General features: G+C 49.8%; 4 protein-coding genes and 1 long non-coding RNA gene across 6 annotated transcripts; 4 read left to right on the forward strand and 1 right to left on the reverse strand.

Moving 5' to 3' along the window:
* The first annotated feature begins 161 nt into the window (after positions 1-161).
* Positions 162-6,174, forward strand: si:ch211-14k19.8 (mucin-17). Its single transcript, XM_037257165.1, has 10 exons — positions 162-498; positions 2,127-3,629; positions 3,698-3,786; positions 3,923-3,981; positions 4,054-4,226; positions 4,359-4,521; positions 4,586-4,777; positions 5,147-5,380; positions 5,542-5,704; positions 5,990-6,174. The coding sequence occupies exons 1-10, from the start codon at positions 444-446 to the stop codon at positions 6,062-6,064; spliced, it is 2,706 nt and encodes a 901-aa protein (XP_037113060.1). The 5' UTR covers positions 162-443; the 3' UTR covers positions 6,065-6,174.
* Positions 6,175-8,859: 2,685 nt separating this feature from the next.
* On the forward strand, positions 8,860-12,669 carry actb1 (actin, beta 1). The gene is made up of 7 exons (XM_037247271.1): positions 8,860-8,995; positions 10,270-10,396; positions 10,505-10,744; positions 11,201-11,447; positions 11,530-11,721; positions 11,791-11,972; positions 12,056-12,669. The coding sequence occupies exons 2-7, from the start codon at positions 10,274-10,276 to the stop codon at positions 12,197-12,199; spliced, it is 1,128 nt and encodes a 375-aa protein (XP_037103166.1). The 5' UTR covers positions 8,860-8,995; positions 10,270-10,273; the 3' UTR covers positions 12,200-12,669.
* On the reverse strand, positions 12,455-12,783 carry LOC119120410. The gene is made up of 2 exons (XR_005097507.1): positions 12,567-12,783; positions 12,455-12,532 (listed from the first exon to the last, which is right to left on the reverse strand). It is a non-coding gene; the product is annotated as an uncharacterized LOC119120410 (long non-coding RNA).
* A 561-nt stretch (positions 12,784-13,344) lies between these two features.
* Positions 13,345-18,227, forward strand: palb2 (partner and localizer of BRCA2). 2 transcript variants are annotated; one of them, XM_037247236.1, is made up of 14 exons: positions 13,345-13,532; positions 13,636-13,726; positions 13,873-13,932; positions 14,016-14,130; positions 14,195-14,565; positions 14,685-15,162; positions 15,232-15,986; positions 16,179-16,331; positions 16,479-16,561; positions 16,638-16,784; positions 16,933-17,049; positions 17,133-17,220; positions 17,457-17,653; positions 17,820-18,227. In XM_037247236.1, the coding sequence occupies exons 2-14, from the start codon at positions 13,658-13,660 to the stop codon at positions 18,055-18,057; spliced, it is 2,871 nt and encodes a 956-aa protein (XP_037103131.1). In that variant the 5' UTR covers positions 13,345-13,532; positions 13,636-13,657; the 3' UTR covers positions 18,058-18,227. The 2 variants fall into 2 exon arrangements, with proteins under 2 accessions (XP_037103131.1, XP_037103140.1); XM_037247245.1 differs by having other exon boundaries at positions 13,646-13,726.
* Positions 18,228-18,701: 474 nt separating this feature from the next.
* plk1 (polo-like kinase 1 (Drosophila)) lies at positions 18,702-22,037 on the forward strand. Its single transcript, XM_037247258.1, has 11 exons — positions 18,702-19,293; positions 19,507-19,675; positions 19,759-19,903; positions 20,120-20,213; positions 20,293-20,518; positions 20,597-20,639; positions 20,718-20,815; positions 20,920-20,997; positions 21,170-21,324; positions 21,425-21,607; positions 21,684-22,037. The coding sequence occupies exons 1-11, from the start codon at positions 18,910-18,912 to the stop codon at positions 21,867-21,869; spliced, it is 1,761 nt and encodes a 586-aa protein (XP_037103153.1). The 5' UTR covers positions 18,702-18,909; the 3' UTR covers positions 21,870-22,037.
* The last annotated feature ends 114 nt before the right edge of the window (positions 22,038-22,151 follow it).

Genomic DNA, 22,151 nt, shown 5'->3' on the forward strand with positions numbered 1-22,151 from the left:
CGGCATCCTTTCTGCTGGTTTCAGCCTGTCAGGCAGACTGCAGTACCAGGTGTGGCCTCAGAATTGGGTGGCCGCGCACTAGAGCGGAATGGGAGCTGCTGTGTCTTATCGTGCGTGGATGCTGTCATAGGTGTGGTGGCTTGTGTGGCGCTTCGCCTCTCTACCTCCCTCCCTCCCTCCCTCCCTCCAGCATCAACCGGGAGCGGTGGCCGCGCGTGTCGCCTCTTCGTCCGCAGGCGACACGACGCGCGTTCGTTCCCTCTCCCGCCGCAGCGGCTGCGCACACGTGGATCTCATTGCAGACGAGAGGAGGAGGAACAAAGTGGATCCTTTGAGGAGCTGGGAAGTTTCAAGAAGAAGACAGAGAGCTTGAGGTGTGACATGTGGAGGTCGTGTGTCCATTTTGGAGACATCCTTCCCGACATGTGTGAAGGGAACCGGACATGCAGTTCCACGTCTGCTTGGTGCTCGTCGCCACCGCCGCCGTCGTCACAACAGGTAAGCAAAAATAATCACATGTATCCATTATCAACGTTTGTTTGCACGGGTTCGTTGAAGTGTAGACCCCAAAAAAATGCATCTGCATTAAGGGAGGTTTGGATTTTACACTTGGGCATGAACGCCCTCCAAAATTCAACCCATCTGTTTCATTTCTCTAAAAGCTGATTCAACTCAAACTTGTTAGGTGCCAAAATGATTTTCTATTTTATTAGATTAATATTTTTGAATTGTCCGTTGGTGGTTGTATTTTTAAATAGGACATTTGTGCACGTTTGTTAAATCTGACATGATAGAAGCATGTTTTGTTTTCACACATTGTGAGATGTGCTTGATTGTGAAGCAAATCAAATGAAAACATTGTTTAATATTGGTTTTAACATCCAGTGTATATGTTTATACACCTGTGATGTCTGTAGATGATTTCAACCAATTCGGGTGATTCTTGAAGGTAATGTGAACCAAATGAAAAAATCTTTTCAATCCAGTGAACGCTTATCTTCATGTCGTTTTTAGCCATTTTCCTGAGATTGTACTTAATGCAAATAAAGTTGGAGCCAGATTAAATCCTGATCAGATCCAGGTTTGGGGGCTGTGGAAATGCATCATGTCAAGTGTAATTCAACAGGTTCCACTCTTCTGCTGATAATATCGTTCAGGTTATCATTTATTTCTTGAGAATGTCGAAGAAGCCTTGGTGGAGGTATCAACTCTGGAAGCCGCTAATGAGGCAAAAAGCTTTTGTCTTGTCAGACTTCCTTGATGTCCAATTAGAGCGAAGAATCAACCAGTTTGCCTTTGATGGCTGTCCTAAAACGTGCCGCTCAAGGTTTCTTCCCCCCCCCCCCCCCCCAAATAATAAGCAACAAAGTGACTTTAACGAGGTACTGACAGAGCTCGGGCCCTTTACGAGAAGGGATGAAGCAATTCCAAAGGGCCTGGTAGCCTCCAGCTTGAGCCCGAATTCCAAGCACCCAAAGGTGATTTTGAAATAAGGAAAAAAGCCATTTTAGTTGCGTAAGATCCTCACACCAGGAAGGAAGGAAGCAATTCCAAGAAGACCTTTCGCTGGCATCGGGCTGAAACCTTCAACGTCACAATTTCCTACATTCTGATTTTTTAGAATTTATACTATGTTGGGAGTCTCCTGTATTAAATATAAAGCACATCAATAAGTAAGACTTGTTGCTAGGCAGAATCCATGGAGGACACAGAAAAGGTTTCCCCAAAGAAGTATTAGAAAACAATTAGGCATAATATTGAGGGGTGTTTATCTATTTATTTACACATTTTATTTCATTGAATGTTTTTTTTTTCTGTGCTGCCAGGATGTGAACGTTCTCCTAATGCAAAATGGTTGCTTGTCAGTCAGAAATTGAGTTTGTGTGACCCACCTAGATCACGAGAGTCGTCCTAATAACATTTGTGTTTTCACTCTGACCTCGTTTGGGAAAAGGCAAACATTCTGGAAAGTTCTTATCTTGGTATGTGTGAGAACGAGAGAGTGTGCACGTTTACTATACAAGCGAGAAATGTGTGTGTGTGTGTTCATGAGTGAGACAGACAGAAGCTTTGTTGTTCTTGTCGTCCTTTATGACTTTCTTTCTTTCTGTGTCTTGCTCGTCCAGTCCAGGAAGAGCCACGGAATTCCACAGAGGAGCCACATTCCGACAGAGTCTTCCACAGTCCATCTCAGGCCGGGTCCGACTACACAAGCACACAAGAACCCTCTGGATCTGAGTCTGGTCCTGCCACACCCCTTACCGGGTCTGGGAGCCATGATAGCAAAGCTCTCCAACTTCCTGAGGAAGTTGGGAACAATGGAGCGGAAACATCTGTCAGCCACCTTCCGGAGACGCTGGTGCTGACCCTGAAAACCCAAACAAATCCGGGAATGCCAGAGGGGACGCGTGGAGCTCACACCTCGGGGCGGTCCGCTTTTCCACCCGTGACGTCATCCCCAACCAGATGGGCCCGCCTCGCGACCCCTGCCGGTACCACGGACACAATTTATTTACAGAACCTCGGTCGGACGTCATCGAATGAGATGTTCAGGAAACACACCCCGGACCCGGTTCTGGGTTCTACGTGGTCCCGAACAGACTTGTCACAAAGTACCCCAAAAAACCCACAACTGCCAGATGCCACAGAGGGGACGGCACGGTTCCCTGGTTCTACTTGGACCGCCAGAGATGCCAGCATGGTATCGGGAAGGACCCAGAACTCATCAGGGTTGGAGGATGAAACGGGAACGCCCAGACTTTGGTCCCGCACAAGTGCCAAGATGGATTATGTGGACGGTATGGGAACAACACCCCAGGTCCTTGGATTGGGGGGATCCCCGATAAGAACGAGCACACCCGTTTTTTTGACATCCTCAGGGGTTCTGGACTTGTCTGACTCTAAGAACCAAACGGGAACGCCTCCAAATACGCCCCAAGCTGAAGTCCTGAGGGTTGGGTTCTCTGAGAATGGGACGGAAAGGTCTGGACTGTCGACCCACGTGAGTACCTTTTTGTCATCCGGAGGGGTTCCGAGCTCATCGATGAGCACAGTGTCGGCGAGTTCTGAAGATGTTACGGGAAGGTCACGAGATACAACCCGGGCGGAGGTTCTGGATTTAGGCCTTTCGCAGGACGTGATGGCAACGCCAGAAATCCCGCCTGGCGGAGGCACCATTTTGGCCTCCAGAGTTCAGACCTTTTCTGGCTCGGAGGCAGCAACAATCGGACAGCTGAGGGTCTCGAGCTTCGGGGACACCGAGGATACGACGGGAACACCTGGAGACTTCTTCCACGGCCAAACCGAGACGGCATCTGCAAGGGTTTTGGCTTTTGGAGGCTCCCGGAACACGGACGACACCCTCTACACTACCCCAACGACCCTAAAGAACCCTGCTTCTGTGTCTCCATCCCTCCTGGACGTCCTGACCCAGGCCTACCCAAGCGCTGCCCCGACCCAGATCACACAAGAAACACTGGTGACTGGGGAAACAGTCACTCCGGACGGCGACACCGTGACAACTCGGCAGCCGATCGTGGAAGTCCAGTCTGCTTCGACACCTTTGAGTTCTGCCACGACCCGCGTACCCAAAGTCTACGTGGTGCCGGACCAGCCTGCCACCATCAGAGGTGTGTGTGCCAGTATGGATAGACCAGTGTGCATGTATAGACCAGGTTTTGGTTCTAACTTCTTTCAGTGGAGACTATCGAGCTACTGCTGCAGATCATCGTGGAAGATTCCAGCTCGGCTTCTGGTCCCGACCTGGAGAAGGAAACCGGTGCTTGGGTGGGTGGGAGCCTTTTTCGCATTTTAGACGCCATGTCTGTGTGTTTTTATGAATCCCTCATTTGATGAATGAAGACCAAATGAGGAGGTCAAAGTGTGTGGATGTCAAGTTTGGAGCTGAACTTTGCCGTTGCAGGTGGAACCTTACCTAGAGAAGGCGCCGGGGTTCCGCCGGATGTTGGCGGCATGGGGCAGGTGAGCGAGTGGGCCCGCTGATCCCGTGAGCGGCGTGGCACCCACCCAACGGTTTTTCTGTCCTCTTCCCAGCGGCCGCGCTGTGCAGATGCTGCTGGAGTTCGACAGCGTGGGCGCTCTGCTCTGGCTCTCGGCCTCCGACGCCTCCAGCGCCTACTCGCTCCTGCGCCGGACGGGACTGGCCGAGGTCGCACGGCGGGGGAGGAGCTTCAGAGGCTCCGAGGTGGTCAACGTCACACTGGGAGGTTAGACGATCAGTTTTATTCTGGTATCGCTAGGCGATGGCACGATCGCAGTCCGGGTTTTGATTTGAAAGACAAAGAAGGCTAAGCTAAGCTAAGCTAAGCTAAGAAAAGCTGCGCACGTGTGCGTCGCAGGGCTGCAGGCGGACGTTTGCGATTGGCTGCTCGGGTGTCCGGCGGGCTTCCGTTGCCTTTCGGGACCCGGTAACAACTACAGCTGCTCCTCCGACTGCCATTTTGATTTCTGCCATCATCACGGCATCTGCACGCACCACCCCGGACAACTTCCCGTGTGTCGGTACGCACGCACGTGTTCACACATAGGCAGCGAATGTCCGGTTTGAACGCGTCGCTCCCATCAGCTGCCTGGTGGGCGAGGACTTCTGGTTCATGGGCTCGCGCTGTGACGTCCGGATGACGCGGGCTCGTCTGGTGTGCACGTGCGCCTCCATCTTGGTTGTGGCCGTGGCCGTGATCGGCACGCTGGCCTTCGTGGCCGTCAGACGCTACCGAGCTGCTCTCATCCAAGCCAAAGTGGACCAGACCCGAAGCAGGTACGCGCACACGTGCTGTTTTACTCCAGTCCAGTAGGTGGTGGTAGTGTGCAGCACAAAATTGTTGGAAGCACGCAAGTAGTTGTTTTTCATATCTTTGCTGCCATCTGCTGGATATGGCAGGTCATTACTCCACTTTTCTACCCACTCGTACCCCCCCATACACACACCCACGTGTTTATTAATGGTATTTTAAATGTTATGTAATCATTTTTTTCAATAGAGTTCGTATTCATTGTGCATTTCATAATTATTTTAAAAAATCTCCTTTACCTAATAAATTTGTTTCACATCATTTGAAATGATTCCATTTTTTATTCATTGAAGTCACTAGTTTCCCAGCATAAAATTGCGCAATTGCGTTTGCAGCTACCGGCGCTTCAACCATTTCGACGAGCTGTCATCTCGCTTCTGGCCGCGCTCGGCGTCGGCGGCTTCCGTCGACTCCATGGACAATCCGGCGTTCACGCGCTCCGACGAGCTGCTGCACATGCGAGCTCTGGATCGGCCGTGCTGCTACCACGATGACACCTTGTCGCTCGCCTCTGCCTCCTCTGCCTGCACCAGCCGCGCCGCGCCCCTCAACACCATTTACCCAGACAGGTATGCCACGCAAGTCCAAATCACTTGTTGCCTTCAGGGACAGTCTGACATCTCAAAAGTCAAAGTCTGCTTTATTGTCAATTTCTTCACATGCCAAGACACACAAAGAAATGGAAATAACGTTCCCACTATCCCACGGTATCCATTAATGGGTGTGTCAGCTCTCAGTACGGTTGGTGCGGCAGCGAGCTGAGCACGGGCGACGGCGTTCTGGACTCGGGCAAGGCCAGCGATTTGTCGGTGTGCAGCTGGCCGGTGGAGCCCATCCACTGGACGCCCTTCCCGCTGCTGCGGCAGCTGGCCGGCCCCCGGACTCCCCACTCGGTGAGTGGGGAAAAAGAAAAAAGAAAAAAGAAATCACATTTACTCTACATGCTGTTACAGCCGTGTGTCCCAAAGTGGAATAAAATTCCCTCAAAATTCTAAATGCAACTTTTATTAAAAATAATGTTAGCGCCTAATGCTAACTGGTTAGCATCCGTCAAGTCAGCCAAACTACGGTTTGCACTGCCGGGCTTTTTGGAGCGAGCGTCGCTCCTTGATATGGTGACTCCTCATTGAGTCATATGCTATGTTAGCTTAGCATCTTTCCTTGTCTCGGATGCGCAGGTTCGGACGTCCAGGCCGCGCTCGTACTGCGAGGGCATGGAGCTGGTGGACATGAACCGCAGCTGGACGGCATGACTGGACGGCATGACTGGACGCATCCTCGTGGACCATCCAACGCTCTCGGTGTGCGTGTGTGTGTGCATGAGCTGTTGAAAAACCAATAAATACTGTATGACTATGCCGTACTTGTGTGTGTAATTGACTGGCATGCTAACTCCCTCTTTTGGCACCAAGTACCGTCCGTCCGTCCCAGGCGCTCCCAGCTCCCTCCACCCCTTTTGGCCATGTGCTGCGTGAAACCCAGCTGGAATGCCAGACCAAAAAAAGCATAAGAGACAAGTCTGAGCAATGGCAAAAGTGGCCCGTGCCGATCCAGTCTTGCCCTTGCACATTGGGAATGGATGCCACTCAATGATGGAGAAAGGAAAGTAGCAAAGACGCTCTATGTTAGCTTCATTCCATATACGGTATTAGAGCCAAAAACCAGGCCTGTGTGTGTGTGGCAACATTCACATGCCTCTCACTGGACTGCATCCACACACTTAAAAAGGGAGATTCATTCATTTCCTCACACTGCTTGCTGGTCACATGACTTGCATAAGCAGCAATACATTCTTCTTCTTTGCAGTCATGTGACTTAGTCATGCTGATATCTCCTTATATGGATGTCATCCAAAGGACCTCTCAAAGGCACCAGCCTGTGTGTGTGTGTGTGAGTGTGGATTTGGATAATTCCCTGATTGGCTTGTTCACCTTTTTAACCTCTCCTTGTAGACGACGCGCGTGTGTGTGTGTGTCTGTTTGTGAGTGTGTGTGCACTTCCTGTATGCATGAAGAGGTGAAAGTGTGGTTTGAGGAAAAAAAAAAATCGACTTCCTGCCCCATGGCTGGCCATATGTCCTTATTAGGAACACGAAAGAGAGCCAGGCAGAATTCCTGCTTTATGGTCATTGTCCGGCCGCACTTTGGGGGTTGCAACCCCTTCACACACACACACACATGCACACACACACACACACACACACACACACTTTGAGATCTTGCGTTCCCATGACATCACACAGTGATGTTGTCACCTGAGTTTGACACACCTGGAAGGAACTTTGCGGCATAATTGCGCCACCTCGCCGGAAGTGACGCTGACACATCGGACAGACTGTTCAGCTTCAATTTCTTAAACACAAAGTGTTTTTTTTTTTTTTTTTAAACTGCTGTGTCACCATTTTTTTGTTCAAAGTGGGTTTTTTCCCCCAAGATTTTGGGGTGGCCACTAAAATAGATCCAGCCCTGCAGTAGGGCTGCATATTTAATCTGATTTTAATCAGGATCACAATTTTTGCGTTACATTTAAAATTGTGTTTATTCACATTTGAAGGAGGAAATGGCTGACGGGCCCCATATGGCCCCCAAGCCATAGTTTGGACACAGCTGGTGTAACAAAGAAATGAAACCCGCAAAAAAGGACATTTTTAAGGACTTTGTGCCTCATTGGATGTCATAAAGCATCCAAGGAACAAGTTTCAACATGTTCCAGTTTGTAACAATGCATTTTCTTCATTGTGCTTCTCCCAGGTCACAGGTGTCAAACTCAAGGCCCGGCCGGGGGCCAGATACGGCCGCGAAGACAAATTGTGCATTAAATTCGTGTGTCATTACTAGAATTGCAAATTGTGTTCACTTTTAATATTTTTTTTTAAATATTTGACCAGTTTTTACTGGTCTGATTTGAAAATGAGTTATTTGTCAGTTTGTTTTGTAGCTTTTACTGTATATAATATGAGGTTTTCATAATGGCCCTCCGAAAGAAGCTATGACTACAATGCGGCCCGCCAAAAAAAAGAGTTTGACACCCCTGTCCGAGATAAAAGACAATGACTTTGGTGACTTGGCAACAAAAAGAAAATCAGATCCCATGATGACTGAGAAGCAACTTGAAAGTTTGATGCAGAAATCTGCAACTGTCTGAAGACGATTCACAAGTTCCGAGTCAACGTGCTAGTGATGTCACTAATAAGCGTCTGCTTGACCTTTGCTGCAGTTCACATCATGAAACATAATAAAAGGAATTAGCCATCACAAATGCTCATCATAGAGCTTTTATGACACATTTGGCTTCATAAAACATCAAAAGCATTCAACAGAAATGAAAAATGCTCTTTTTCATCGCCATATTTTCCTTCCCAAAAAATAAAAAGTCTTTCTAGAGAGAGATTTTACAAATGCTAACATGTATTCAGATAAACTTCAATTTAAAAGAACTCTCAACGGGAGATGTGCAGGCGATGAGTGCTGAGCTTTACATGTTGCCTGTAAACATGCCATCGTGTTAACACCGGGATCACTTTGCACTCTAATCTGTGTGTGTGTGTGTCCGTGCATGAGTGTGTAAATGTGTGTGTTTGTGACCGCTATGCCGGGTTTTAACCTTCCAGTCAGTGACCCCCGAATTTCCATCCTAACCCCCAGATGGGCCTTTCCTTACATTTTCACTGAAACGTCAATCATTTTAGCTATAGTGCATCAGAGATGATAGATTGATGGCAAGATAATTATCCCAATTAAGCTATTCAGTGCTTCCACAGAGTGTAGATTGATTTTTTTTTACATACATGGTGGCTTTTTTTTTGTTTTGTTTCTTTTTACACTTTTTCTGCAATAAGTGAATTAAATAGGCGTGACTATCAAACTAAAGTGATTTATAAACAAAAAGAGGTCAGGCCACCTTTTGACCACAATGTAAAGATTTGTGGGGTTAGTCCATTTTGTTTTTTGATGGGCGATCGGCTCACGCCACACCCATTGGACGTGAGGGGACCAATCGGAGGCCCCCGTGAGCAAAGTTCTCCTTATATGGAGAGGGGCTGCAGCCCGAGCGTCTTTAAAAGCGCAGCGGCTAACCAGCAACACGTCACAGGCAAGCTTCCAAGCTCGGACACGCACGCTCGCGCGCATCACGCAGCTCGCACACCCCCTAACGAGACAGATCTCTCTCTCGCTCACACACAGGTAAGGAAGCTATTTGGTTACAAATGCCATTTTTCCTCATTGAATAGCTTAAAAGACACCAATATGCTTTGCGACTTCTTCTTTGGAGTTTAAAATGGTTTTCCCCGGCGTAGTCGTGCTAGGCTAGCGTTAGCATGTTAGCTCGTTAGCTGTCAAGCAAAGCGCTGACGCCGCTTTCAAAGAGGCGACGTTCGGCTTGGTGACGCAGCGACGACTGTTACCCGCTGCAGCTGATGACGGAGACCCCCGCTCGCCCTCCCTCCCGTCCGTCCCTTAATCGTAAAGCAGACTCTTTGAAGGCTTTGACCGTCATCGACTCCACCCGGCCGGTCGCCAGCATCCCTTTAACACGCCAGCCATCGCAATCGCCATCGTCTGTCTCCCTCCCCACCAGCTCGGCGGCTAGACGGATTACAACAAGTGGATTAGCTCCCAGATCACCCACCGCTTAATCTACAGCATTGAGCAATTAACGTCGGATTTTGGCGCTTGATTTGATTAACGAAGTATTTTTTATTCGCTCGCGTACAAGGTGAGGCACCGACGATTCGAGGAGTTTGGCATTATTTGATTATTGGAACAGGGACCGTTAACTCCATGTACAAGTCTCATTTAGTTTTGTGCTTTGAGTCAATTATGTACAAAAATCGAAATTTTTAACGTCTTTTACAAGTGAGGGGTTTAATCCTTTTATATCAGTAATTAACCATTTTAATCAAAGTGTATATCTAAAATTGTTCAATTCCAGATTAGTTAAAGTGATTTGTTATTTTTAGTTCCGATAACCACCCTTAGATTAAATGAATTCAAATGTGGTTTGAATTTGTTTTAAAAAACAGACAAAATATTTCTCAAAGGGTGTAAGATTTAATCACTGTAGTATTAGTCTAATTCCGAATGAGATCAAAAAGTTGTGGTTTAATAATTCATTTAGTGATTTATCGATAAAATGCATGCGCTAAAGTTGAGGGAAAAGACAACTGAATGTGAGAAATATTGAACGTCGTGTGCTGCATGTGGCCCTTGTGCCCACCCTTGAATTATTCAGCATTTGGTATTGAGAGGGAGTGGCCGCATTTGCGCTTTGCTGTGGTTGTGCGGCGCCTCACTTTTTCCTTATATGGTCATGACAGGGACTCCCTTTGCCTTTTTCTTTTGGGTTTAGCGCCACTGCGACACCCAGCAGAATGAGACTCGCAGCTGCAGTGCACCTGAAACCTTTTAAATTTTCTTAACCTTTTTTCAAAAAAAAATTTTTTTTATGGGCTTTACAGAGAAATGGAAGACGAAATTGCCGCCCTGGTCGTGGACAATGGCTCCGGAATGTGCAAAGCTGGCTTTGCGGGAGATGACGCCCCACGTGCAGTCTTCCCCTCCATTGTGGGACGGCCCAGGCATCAGGTACCCCAACACGCTCCTCAAATCTTGTATTTAAATCAACGTGGACACTGCTTTGAAATGTGCCGGGTTTGGATTTTAATATATTTTCCCCGATTCTCCCGACGCCAGGGCGTGATGGTTGGCATGGGCCAGAAGGACTCGTACGTGGGCGACGAGGCCCAGAGCAAGAGGGGCATCCTGACCCTCAAGTACCCCATCGAGCACGGCATCGTCACCAACTGGGACGACATGGAGAAGATCTGGCACCACACCTTCTACAACGAGCTGCGTGTGGCCCCCGAGGAGCACCCCGTGCTGCTCACCGAGGCCCCCCTCAACCCCAAGGCCAATCGCGAGAAGATGACCCAGGTACGGGCAGGCTCACGTGCTTGTGCTCTCGCTTTTTTCTTTTTCTGGCTCAATCTGTCTCCTTGAACTTCCAGGTGTCCTCTTTCCTGAGCTCTCTTTCCATTTCCATCTCTGCGGAAACTTCAGGTTTCTTGTGTGTCACTGTAGTGTGCAGCATTGCATGCTAACATGCTCAAGTTGAGAACTAATGTCAAATAAATAAAAAAAAAAGTAGGGTGAGAAGCAAGCTCAGGGCAGTATAGAGTTTTCAAAACTGTACTATAACCACTGTAGCGCAGAGCAACTCAGTTTAATATTTTGCTTACCACTAGAGGGAGCCCATGCACCATACTATGCAAAGCTCACTGGGTTCTTCAGCATGGTGTTATCTTCTGTCCTAACTTGGCATGATGGGCAAGATGTGTGGACTAAACCAATGAGTCATTTTGTGCTCATGTGTGTGCGCCTTGTTTTCAGATCATGTTTGAGACCTTCAACACACCCGCCATGTACGTGGCCATCCAGGCCGTGCTGTCCCTGTACGCGTCTGGCCGCACCACCGGCATCGTGATGGACTCCGGTGACGGCGTCACCCACACGGTGCCCATCTACGAGGGCTACGCGTTGCCGCACGCCATCCTCAGGCTGGACCTGGCAGGCCGCGACCTCACAGACTACCTCATGAAGATCCTCACCGAGCGCGGCTACAGCTTCACCACCACTGGTCAGTGCTGCGGGAAAGAAAAATCGCAAAGGAGAAGCTTGGTGCAATTGCTTGAATTCTTTTTGTGGTTGTGATGATGCAGCTGAGCGTGAAATCGTGCGTGACATCAAGGAGAAGCTGTGCTACGTGGCGCTGGACTTTGAACAGGAGATGGGCACGGCCGCCTCTTCATCCTCTCTGGAGAAGAGCTACGAGCTGCCCGACGGACAGGTCATCACCATCGGCAACGAGAGGTTCCGCTGCCCCGAGGCGCTCTTCCAGCCTTCCTTCCTGGGTAAGTCTCATGTTATTGCCCCCCCCTTCCCAAAAACCACAAACCTAACTTGACAACCTCCACGGGCAGGCATGGAGTCTTGCGGCATCCACGAGACCACCTTCAACAGCATCATGAAGTGCGACGTGGACATCCGTAAGGACCTGTACGCCAACACGGTGCTGTCAGGCGGCACCACCATGTATCCCGGCATCGCTGACCGCATGCAGAAGGAGATTACTTCCCTGGCCCCCACCACCATGAAGATCAAGGTAACGAGTGATCCATTTATCTGTAACGCTCTGCTGCCCGGCAGTGGCCAGCGTGAGTAAAATCTGCTGTTGCACCTCGGCAGATTATCGCTCCCCCCGAGAGGAAGTACTCTGTTTGGATCGGCGGCTCCATCCTGGCCTCGCTGTCCACCTTCCAGCAGATGTGGATCAGCAAGCAGGAGTACGACGAGTCCGGCCCCAGCATCGTCCACAGGAAGTGTTTCTAAAGAGACTGTCGGGCGGCCCCACCCACACCTCTTTGTCCCCCACCACCTCCCTGTTTCCATTCCCCAGCCCCCCCCTCGAACACACTGCTACCAACCCAAATGAGTGGCTCCCATCAACACTGTCTGCTGAGCCTGCAGCACCTCCTTGCCGTTCCCCCCGCCCCAAGAGTTTGCTGAGGAGCTCTGCAGTAATTCCGGAACCCCACTCCCACAGCCCCATCCCCACCACAGGCAGTGTGAATGTGAGGAATATGATTTTTTTTTTTTTTGTGTGGTTTAGTTTTCTTCAGTTTGTTCACCACCTTTATTTGCCTCTATGAAGGTTTCCAACTTCTGCTGCCGGACTTCTCCTCTCAGCCCGGCAGACCTCTGTCAGTATTGCTTGATGTAAATTATGTCATCTGTTTGTTTTTGTACTTTCAGCCTTAAGATATTTGCTCCAGTTTTTGTCAATATGCAAAAATGAAGAGCTACTTTGTAAGGTGGTGGTAGAAAGGTTTGTACATGAGGCTTGCTAAGCTTCTAGTTACATGACAACCCAATAAAGCGCACATGTCAGATATCTCTCTCACCTTGTCATTACTTGACTGGAAGTTGATGGTTTTGTGTACAATCAGTGTTAGAACATGGTTATCATAATTGTGACTTACTATATTTAAAATTGTTGCGTTGAGGGAAATATTCTAATGCCCATTTATAAAGTGGTCAAATATAGCGGCACAAGTGTTTTAAATGGTAGCCATGACAACTGAAGGCCTTCTGCTCAAAGTTGACCATTCTAGAAAATCTTCTGGTGGAGGCAAGAACTAATAATCACATTGAACCTATAGTCTCATTCAATAATGCAGTGCTTTAAAATAAGGCCTGCAAAAGATCAGTAAGTGGAACAATTACCCCCACTGCACCATGTAAAATTAAAAAAAAAAAAAGAAGCTAACTGGAGCTGGAATTGAACTTATTTGAGTATTTCATCGGGTCAATCATTTTTATGTATTTCCAGTCCCTTTTGGTGACGTTACAGTGCTAATAAACTGCCTTGTCAACCGCCAATCTAAAAAAAAAAAAAAAAAAAACACCGAAGCTGCGTGGCCATCGAGTTATCGGAGCTCGATTACTTAACCTGTTTTCTGGCATGAGGCGCGGCAATTTGGAATCAAGTCGAGCGTCGTGTCATCGATCGCCGCCTGTCTGGGAGCAACCGTGATGGGCTCCGCTTATGTCTCGGTAACTTTATCGGCGTTCACTGACAGCTTCAAGTTGTTTATCGACTAATAATGCTGCGACATTTCTACGTTTATATTTACGACGTGAACGGCAACAGCTTGGAGTTAAGGTAACAGACTAGCCTTGCGTGTAGCCTAGCATGGCTTAGCTTTCCGTCCGCTCAAGTTTTATTTGTACGTCTTTCGTGTTATGTACGTGTGTTTTGTGTCCAGCTTGTGTTAGTAAGTGAGCAGAATGCAGAGCGGTACCGTGCATTGTGAGGAGCAGCTGAGGTCCACACTCTACTGCGACGACAAGGACAATGTAATCAATCATTAGTCCATATTTGGTACATTTCTTATTAGCGTAAAGTGAACGCTGACAACCAGGACCCGACGCGAATGGATGCAAGTGGATTAAGGTCATTTCTTGTGATGACTCTTCTCATTGTTACATTTTGCTCTTCGTAGCTAAAGCGAAAGTTGGACCAGCTCCAGCAGGAGTATCTGAAGATTGCCCAGAAACTGCAGGTAAAAGCATGACCACCATTCAGGGATGTATTGATCTATGTTGAGATGAACGTGACAGATTTTTCCTACGTATGCGTTGGCAGCGTGCCGAGCAACTGGAGGCAGTGCGGAAACACGTGAGAAATGATGGTGCTCCAAAGCGCCGCTGCCAGGACCAGCCAGGCCCAGATGGGGCGTCAAAGTCGACTGATGGAGCAAGTACGTGGATGTGTTCTGTTTACGTGACAAGTCGCATTTGATGTTATTTGTATCATCTCGCCAGGTCCCGCCCACTCCAGCTATAGCGGCATGGACAGGACTTTGGTGGCGTCTACGCCCAGACTGAAAGCGAATCGCAGCGACCCGGTCAGCACTTCCAGAGCCAGTCCGACCTTGCGCCTGCGCTCCCGCCGCAGCCGCCTGCGCTGGCAGAGGCGCAGCCAGGAAGCGGGAACCTCGCAAGACGAGGCGAGGTTCGTCGGCGAAAGCCAAAGCTTGGACTCGCCGTCGCCCTCTCTGCTTCCGTCACGCCAGGATGACAAACAAGATGGCGAAAGGGAAGCGGGCGTGCCAGATGACCTCAATGGAACTGACAATCGCTCAGGAGGAGATGGAGGACACCTTACGCTTGAGGAGAAAACTCTTGTCAACTCGGTGAGTCTTCCCGGAGACAAAAGTAATGCTTTGGTGCCAAGTGAACTGAGGAGCTTCATTTAGACAAAAGTAGTACTTTGCTGTCATTGTCATCTTTTTTTTTTCTTCTTTCTTTGAAGCCTCGTTTTTACAGTGGAGAAACGAGAGGGGGAGGCGAAGGGGAGCGCCTGCTGGAGTCCTGCACCTTGGTAGAGGGACTACCTTTCCCCGTGGAGTACTATGTGCGCACAACCAGACGCATGGCTCTATCGCAGAGCCAGCCGGACCTGCGGGCCGTCATCCATACCCAGCTGAGCTCGGGGCGACCTCGCCGGAAGCGAGCCGGCCTGCTCAATTCTGGCGCCGTGACCGTCGGGGACGTCGCCGTGGAGCCCGTTACTCACCCTCGAGTCGCTGGTTCGCGGAGGGGTCGGAAGAGCCGGAGGGGGCGGGGCAGGGGGAGACCTTTGCTTTCTACTGGCCTGTGTCTCCATGAGGCGGACTCTTCACATTCCCACCCGAGGCCGGAAGAAATTGAGCCAGCTCCCGATGAAGGCCAGACGGCATTCCCACCGTCCGCCCCGCAGAAGCCGGTCAAGTCCACCCCACTGGCTTCAAGTATGTTTTTCAAGCTCCTCTTTCCATAAAGGTTTTGGTCTTCCACCAACGCAATATTTGTCCTGACAGGTTCTGAGAGCTGGCGTTCCCTTCTCCTCCCCACTCCCAAACTCACGCCGACGCCACCACTTCCTCCCCTCACGCAACTGGTGGGCCACCTGCCGCACTTTGTCCTCCATCGGGACTTCTACTTGCCCGACGAGCACTTTGCCTCCCTGAAGCTCGACAAACTCCGCCGAGTGGCCGCGGAATCCGGGTCGGAAGCTTTCGCGATGCCGTGGCGCAACGCAACTCCGGCGACGGCTCTCGGGGCGCCGCTCGACCTCAAATCCGCAACTGCGAAATCGTCCGACCTTTCAGATGACGATGACCCCAAAAATACGGACATGCGACTCCCACATCCTGACGACACATGTCTGAGTCCAGCGGAACGAGAACCGAAAGGTTCGGACCGCCATCGGGACGCTATTCTCTCCTGTGATGGCCCCCTACTGCTAGACCAGGAGGACAACAGGCATCAAGAGGTTTTTTCCCCCAAAGCGGTCCAAAACAGCCACAGTATCCAGTCTGGGCTGCAACTGAGCCCTCCGGAGGCCTCCGCCCCACTGCACCCCATGTCGCCCGCCCTCCCCTCCAGCCCGGAGCCGCCCTCGCTGGGGCTCACCCCGCTCGCCGCATCGCCCGTGGCTGCCGTCACCCCTTCGCTCAGCCCCTCGTCCCCGCTTTGCCGTTCCCCGGCCTTCTCCGCTCCGATTGTGTGCTCCCAACCGCCGGCGCTTGACGCCCAAATGGCGGTGGGGGATCACGGAAGCTGCACGATAAAGGTAAGAAGCTTTTTGCATGTTTTGGCTCAGCTTAGTTCCCGCTATTCATTCATGACGGAGCTGCAAGATGGCGGCAAAGCACTACTTTGGTGTCAATAAAGCACCTTCATAATGTCTCGACCCCAAAAATGGCTGATTTTATTGATATTGTGACTATAAGTGAAAAGTGACTTTGGCATTTGTTGCTTTCAGGCCCCAGCAGGAGGCGCTCTGGTGGACGCCTGCTGCCTGTCGGACTCAGACGGCCACTTGTGCGTCGTCGCGGCCGGAAAGTGGGCGGCGTCTTGGTGGAGTCGGGCGCCGTCGCGCTCTTGGGCACGACGACACGTGTGGTCCTTCACCCAAGTGAGCGTGTAACAACTTAACCGTCGTCGTCATCGAAACTCATTATTATTTTAATAATAGTCGATTGTTTTTTCAATTCATCAATGTCACTATTTCCATCCCTTTATTAGAAAACAGAATATGATTTGAAATTTTCTGTTATCGCAGCCATTGTTGAATGTGTTTCCCGTCCCGGGCGGCGCCGGCTTGGTGTGTGTGACTCTCGGTGAGCTGGAGATCAAAGAAGTGAGGTAAGCCCCGAGCCGCTTTGTCACGTCGCCCTATTTTCTCCCTCCGAGATATGTTCCGACATGTTTGTGCGGTCAGGGTGCTGTCGTGCGGCGGCGAGCCGGCGGCGCTCCTCCGCGGCGACGTGCAGGCGGCAGCAGGCGTGGCCGAGTCCCGGGTGGTCACCTCCTCCCGCTCGGACATGGGCTGCACGCTGCAGGCCTTCACGCTGGCCAGCGACGGCAGGTAAGCGAGTTTTTGCACTAAAAAATAAAAAATAAATCACAACATAGCAGTTAGTTAGCGCTTTTGCTATCTCAGAAGTTGCATATACATTTTAAAAACAAATCAACTAATGGTATTTTGTGAATTATTGTCTTCTTTTTATCTGGAGCGCCTCCCACTGTGTCCATCTCGCCACGCCTGACATTTGCGTTCGGGCCTTGGCTCCGGTCGACGTGCTGCCCGACGCTCTGATCGGCACCGATGAGAGAGGGCGACTCTTTGTCTGGTAAGATTCAAGCCTCCGTGGACACTTTATTAGGTACACCACCTCATGATATTTTGTGGTTTTTTTTTTTTTTATTTCAAAAGGAATTTGAAGAATGGACACTTGCTGCAGAAAGTCCAACTCAATGCCAGTTTATCACACACGACCTGTTTGAGAGGATTTTCCTGCCGCGTAAGTGTTCATCTAAGCACAGGAAGTCTGTCATTTTGCTTTGAGGCGGCCATTTTGGTGTTGTTTTGCCAACTTCCTGGATTCTACAAAACTATCAATCAAAGCTTTATTTATAAGGGACTTTTCATACAGCGATTGTAGCTTCCTAATCGGAACCACGCTCACTCGACAGATGGATGACACTAAATATCCAAACGTTTGAGAACTTTTTCTTGCCACTTTCTGCGTCTGTCCAGGGTGTGCTGTTAGTCCTCCTGCAGCATCTGTTTCCGGACTGCCCACACGCGAGGCAAAACATCACCAATGATGAAACGTTCCCCAAACAAAGAGAAAAGAAGAAGCCGGCACTTTTTTCCATGCTTGCGGTGAACCCTCTCAGTGGCAAAAGCATCCTGGCCGCCCCTTTGGAGACGCCCGCGTCCTGGTCGGGAAGGTGAGCTCAAGTTTCGACTTCCTGCTTTTCTGTGAGCTGGCTTGATCTTGACCAGAAGTTATTTTGATATGTTCGAATTTCACTTCATGTTTGTTAATTAGACATCAGATGAGTTTATGAATGGGCGGGACCTGGCCATATGAATTTTAGCCGATGCCCCCCGCAGGCAGTGCGAAGCAGACGCCAGCGACGTGGCGGCGGTGGGCATGAATCAGAGTGGCTGCGTGTGTGTGTGGTCCCTGAGGCGGCGGCGGCACGAGGGCGTCACGGTGACAGCGGCCCCCGACGGCGAGGGCTGGCAGCTAGCCCGCTGGGCGGAGGACGGCGCCACGCTGGTGACGGGCCACAGCAACGGCGACGTCACCTTGCACTTTGACCTCGCCGCTCAAGACCATTTTATGTGATTTTGATGATTGCTGCTTGTTTTAGAGCGCTCGTCTCACACTCACACTGAACTGGACTTTTACGTTGACAACTGACTGTATCATTTTATTACAATGCGTCCGACTTTGTTGCTAATGTCTGTTCAAAAAAAAGGTTCTGTAATTTGCATTAAACTTGTCAATTTTGTAAACCATTGTTCTTTTGCCTTAATTGCTTTTTTACACGTGTTATATTTCTCATGAGGATAAAACGGTTCAGATAATGGATAGATGGATATTTGTTATTTCCACTGACGTATTAATAATTCTGTATAATTATCTTTTTTTATAAAAAATATAACTACATGATTTATATTTGTTGAAATCACTTTCGTGTTACTTTTCTTTTTGTTTAATGTTACTACTCGACATTTAATGTTTTCAAAATGTCCTTGTTAGCGCCATGTGTTTGAGTAAAGACCCCGCTTGTCAACTACATTTCCCATGAGCAACGCGATCGCAAGAACCACATTGAGCCATCCTATCGAATCACAGCGTTTGTCTACCGCGGTCGCCCATTGGCTGATTTGCACACGGCTTCCCAAGATGCATCGCGGTTCCGCGTTGGAATTCAAATCCCGCAGACCAATAGGAAGCCGTTCCTACCGCTGTTAGTTTTTTGAAATCATATCGGCGACAGTCGTCACAACTGCACTGGCGTCGGAGGAGCAAGTTTGACCAACATTTTCTGGCCACAAATTCACTTATTTGAAGTGTTAGACACGCTTTTAAATTCCATCTTCGTCGTGTTAAGCCTATTTTAGTTTGCCTTTAACGCGGATAGGTCATCTTCCGGCTACTTAACCGCCTTCAAAGCGACTTTTCGAGGCGAAAATGAGTGCGCCGACCACCAAGCAGCAGCTACCGCCGGCTGCGGCGAACGGTGGCAAACCGTCGTCGTCCTTGGCCCCCACGCCGCTCAAGGAGATCCCCGAGGTGCTGGTGGACACGCGAGCGAAGCGGCGCTACACCCGCGGCCGTTTCCTGGGCAAGGGCGGCTTTGCCAAGTGCTACGAGATAACCGACGTGGAGAGCCAGCAAGTGTTCGCCGGAAAGATCGTGCCCAAATCGCTCATCGTCAAGCCGCACCAACGCGAGAAGATGACCTCGGAGGTCACCATCCATAAGAGCCTGGACCACCCCAACATCGTCGGCTTCCGGGGCTTCTTCGAGGATGAAGACTTTGTCTTTGTAGTGCTGGAGATCTGCAAGAGGAGAGTGAGTACAGTCTGATGTGTTTCTTAATCTACCTATGAGTTTATGTTTTGTTTCCAAATAAAAAACATTGTTTCCAATGTTGCTTTTAACTTTCCCACCATTTTAAGGAAGTCATTTTAATACCGTGATATTATTTGCTCACTGTTAGCGTACCGTACTGGCCTTTTTTGGTCATGTGACATCAACATGTATCCAAAATGTTTGTTTTGTCAGTCGCTGCTGGAGCTGCACAAGCGTCGCAAGGCGGTGACGGAGCCCGAGGCCCGCTATTACATGATGCAGCTCCTCAAGGGTGTCCAGTACCTGCACAACAATCGCATCATCCACCGAGACCTCAAGCTGGGCAACATCTTCCTCAACGACGACATGGAAGTCAAGATCGGTGCGCGGGGCGGCCACAACGCACACACAAATTTCAATACTCAGGGCCCAAAAAAACAGTTGCATGCCCCTCCTTTCTCTCAGGTGACTTTGGCCTGGCCACCAAGATCGAGTTTGACGGCGAGCGCAAAAAGACTTTGTGCGGGACGCCAAACTACATCGCGCCGGAAGTTTTGTGCAAGAAAGGACACAGCTACGAGGTGGACGTGTGGTCACTCGGGTGCATACTGTAAGTCTGCAACAAAGTGCAAAATAGCTGGAGACATTTTCACGGTTATCATACTGATTGAGGAAATATATCTCAAATTGACCAAATTTGACCTATTAAAAAAATTCACAGCGCCAGGGAAATTTGATTAAAAATAGATTTGCGCCCTACCTGAAAGAAAAAAAAAAAAAAATCAAATCCTATTCAAATGATGCCAAAGCATTGGTTTGTTTTTAGGTACACGCTGCTGGTAGGCAAGCCGCCGTTTGAGACGTCGTGCTTGAAGGAGACATACAATCGCATCAAGAAGAACAACTACACCATCCCATGGGTGAGCGCCGCTTCTCTTTTACCCCCCAGGTCAAAATTGTCCCAAAGTCCTAACAGGATTATTATTTTTTTTGTTGCAGCACGTGAACCCGGCGGCGGTGTCGTTGATCAAGCGCATGCTGCACGCCGACCCGAGCCAGCGGCCGACCATCTCCCAGATGCTGACGGACGACTTCTTCACGTCGGGCTACATCCCGGTGCGCCTGCCCACCACCTGCCTCACCGTGTCGCCGCGTTTCTCCATCGCGCCGTCCTCTGACGCCGACACGGCGCAGCGGCGACCCCTCGCCGCCCTCGGCAACAAGGGTGAGCGGGCGCCCGCTCCTGCCGTTTGGGATCCGGTTTGCGGCCGGTGCTGAAGGAGACTCTCTTTTGTTTTTGCAGGGGAGTCGGAGAACGGGGACCTTAAGGAAGAGCAGATGCCCAAGTAAGTGCTGCTTTTAGTTTGTTTGGGAAAAAAAAAAGACAAATCAGTTGACAAACCATTTTGCATTTTGTGTGTTAGGGACTCGGAAATGGCCGATAGCAACCTGAAAGACTTGCTGCAGCAGCTTAACAGCATCATCGCCTCCAAACCGTCGGAGAGGCCGCTAGTACGCCAAGGTAACACCCCCCAGACACACACACACACTTTTTCCTTTCGCTCGCTCAACCGCCCGAAGATGATTAACGCGGTGGGCGCCTTTCGGGCGCTTGTCTTTACGCAGAGGAAGCCGAGGATCCCGCGTGCATTCCCATTTTCTGGATCAGCAAGTGGGTGGACTACTCGGACAAGTACGGGTTAGGTAAGGATGACGCTCGCAAACCATAAAAACAATTTTTCAATTGTTTTCCAACCACATTTTAGACAGTAGTTTGAGTCATCTGTTGCTAACCAAAACAGCAGTGCCATAAGTGACTTTCCCGAATCCCACCAAATGCGGGACGCGTATTTCTGAACCGGTGTGTCGTCGGCAGGCTACCAGCTGTGCGACAACAGCGTCGGCGTCTTGTTCAACGACTACACGCGTCTCATCATGTACGCCGACACCAACAGTCTGCAGTACATCAACAAGACGGCCCAGGAGTCCTACATGACCGTCGCCGCCTACCCGCCGGCGCTCAACAAGAAGGTCGGTCGGAACCGCAGCGTCGTTATTGTCCTTTTTCACAATCATCGTCGGCGGCCGTTATTGGTCATCTCGACTCATGTTTTTCCCCCTCCTGTCCCAGATCACTCTGCTGAAGTACTTCCGCAACTACATGAGCGAGCACCTGCTGAAGGCGGGCGCCAACATGGCGCCGCGAGAGGGCGACGAGCTGGCACGGCTGCCCTACCTGTCGCTGTGGTTCCGCACCAAGAGCGCCATCGTGCTGCACCTCAGCAACGGCACCGTGCAGATCAACTTCTTCCAGGTCGCAACCTCAACGGTGTACCGTGTAGCTCGCCAGCTAACTAGCCGGCTAACTTTCTTCCTTTGTGGCTTTTCAGGACCACACAAAGCTGATCCTGTGCCCGCTGATGTCGGCGGTGACGTACATCGACGAGCGTCGGGAATTCCGCACGTACAAGCTGTCCCTGCTGGAGGAGTTTGGCAGCTCCAAGGAGCTCTTCAACCGCATTCGTTACGCCAAACTCATGGTGGAGAGGCTGATGGACACCAAAGCCGCACACTAACTTTTTATCTGTCCTGTCACTTTGGCAAAAATTCAGTCTTGATGTTTTCTCATGGATCTTAATGCATCTTAAAAACTTGAAAAAACGTTTTACATTTGTTTATAAAAAGGTGAGTTTTTCTAAATCTGTTCATGTAACCAGTTCAAATAAAGCTTGAGAGAATAATCACCCCTGTTTGTGGATTTGAAGAGGTCTCAAAGACAAAAGCAAAACTGTTTCAGCAATTGATGTGAAATTTGACAGGTACAGGATGCACCAAAAATCTGAAGTTGGAAATGAAAG

This window comes from Syngnathus acus, chromosome 1, assembly GCF_901709675.1.
Source record: "Syngnathus acus chromosome 1, fSynAcu1.2, whole genome shotgun sequence".
NCBI lineage: Eukaryota > Metazoa > Chordata > Actinopteri > Syngnathiformes > Syngnathidae > Syngnathus > Syngnathus acus.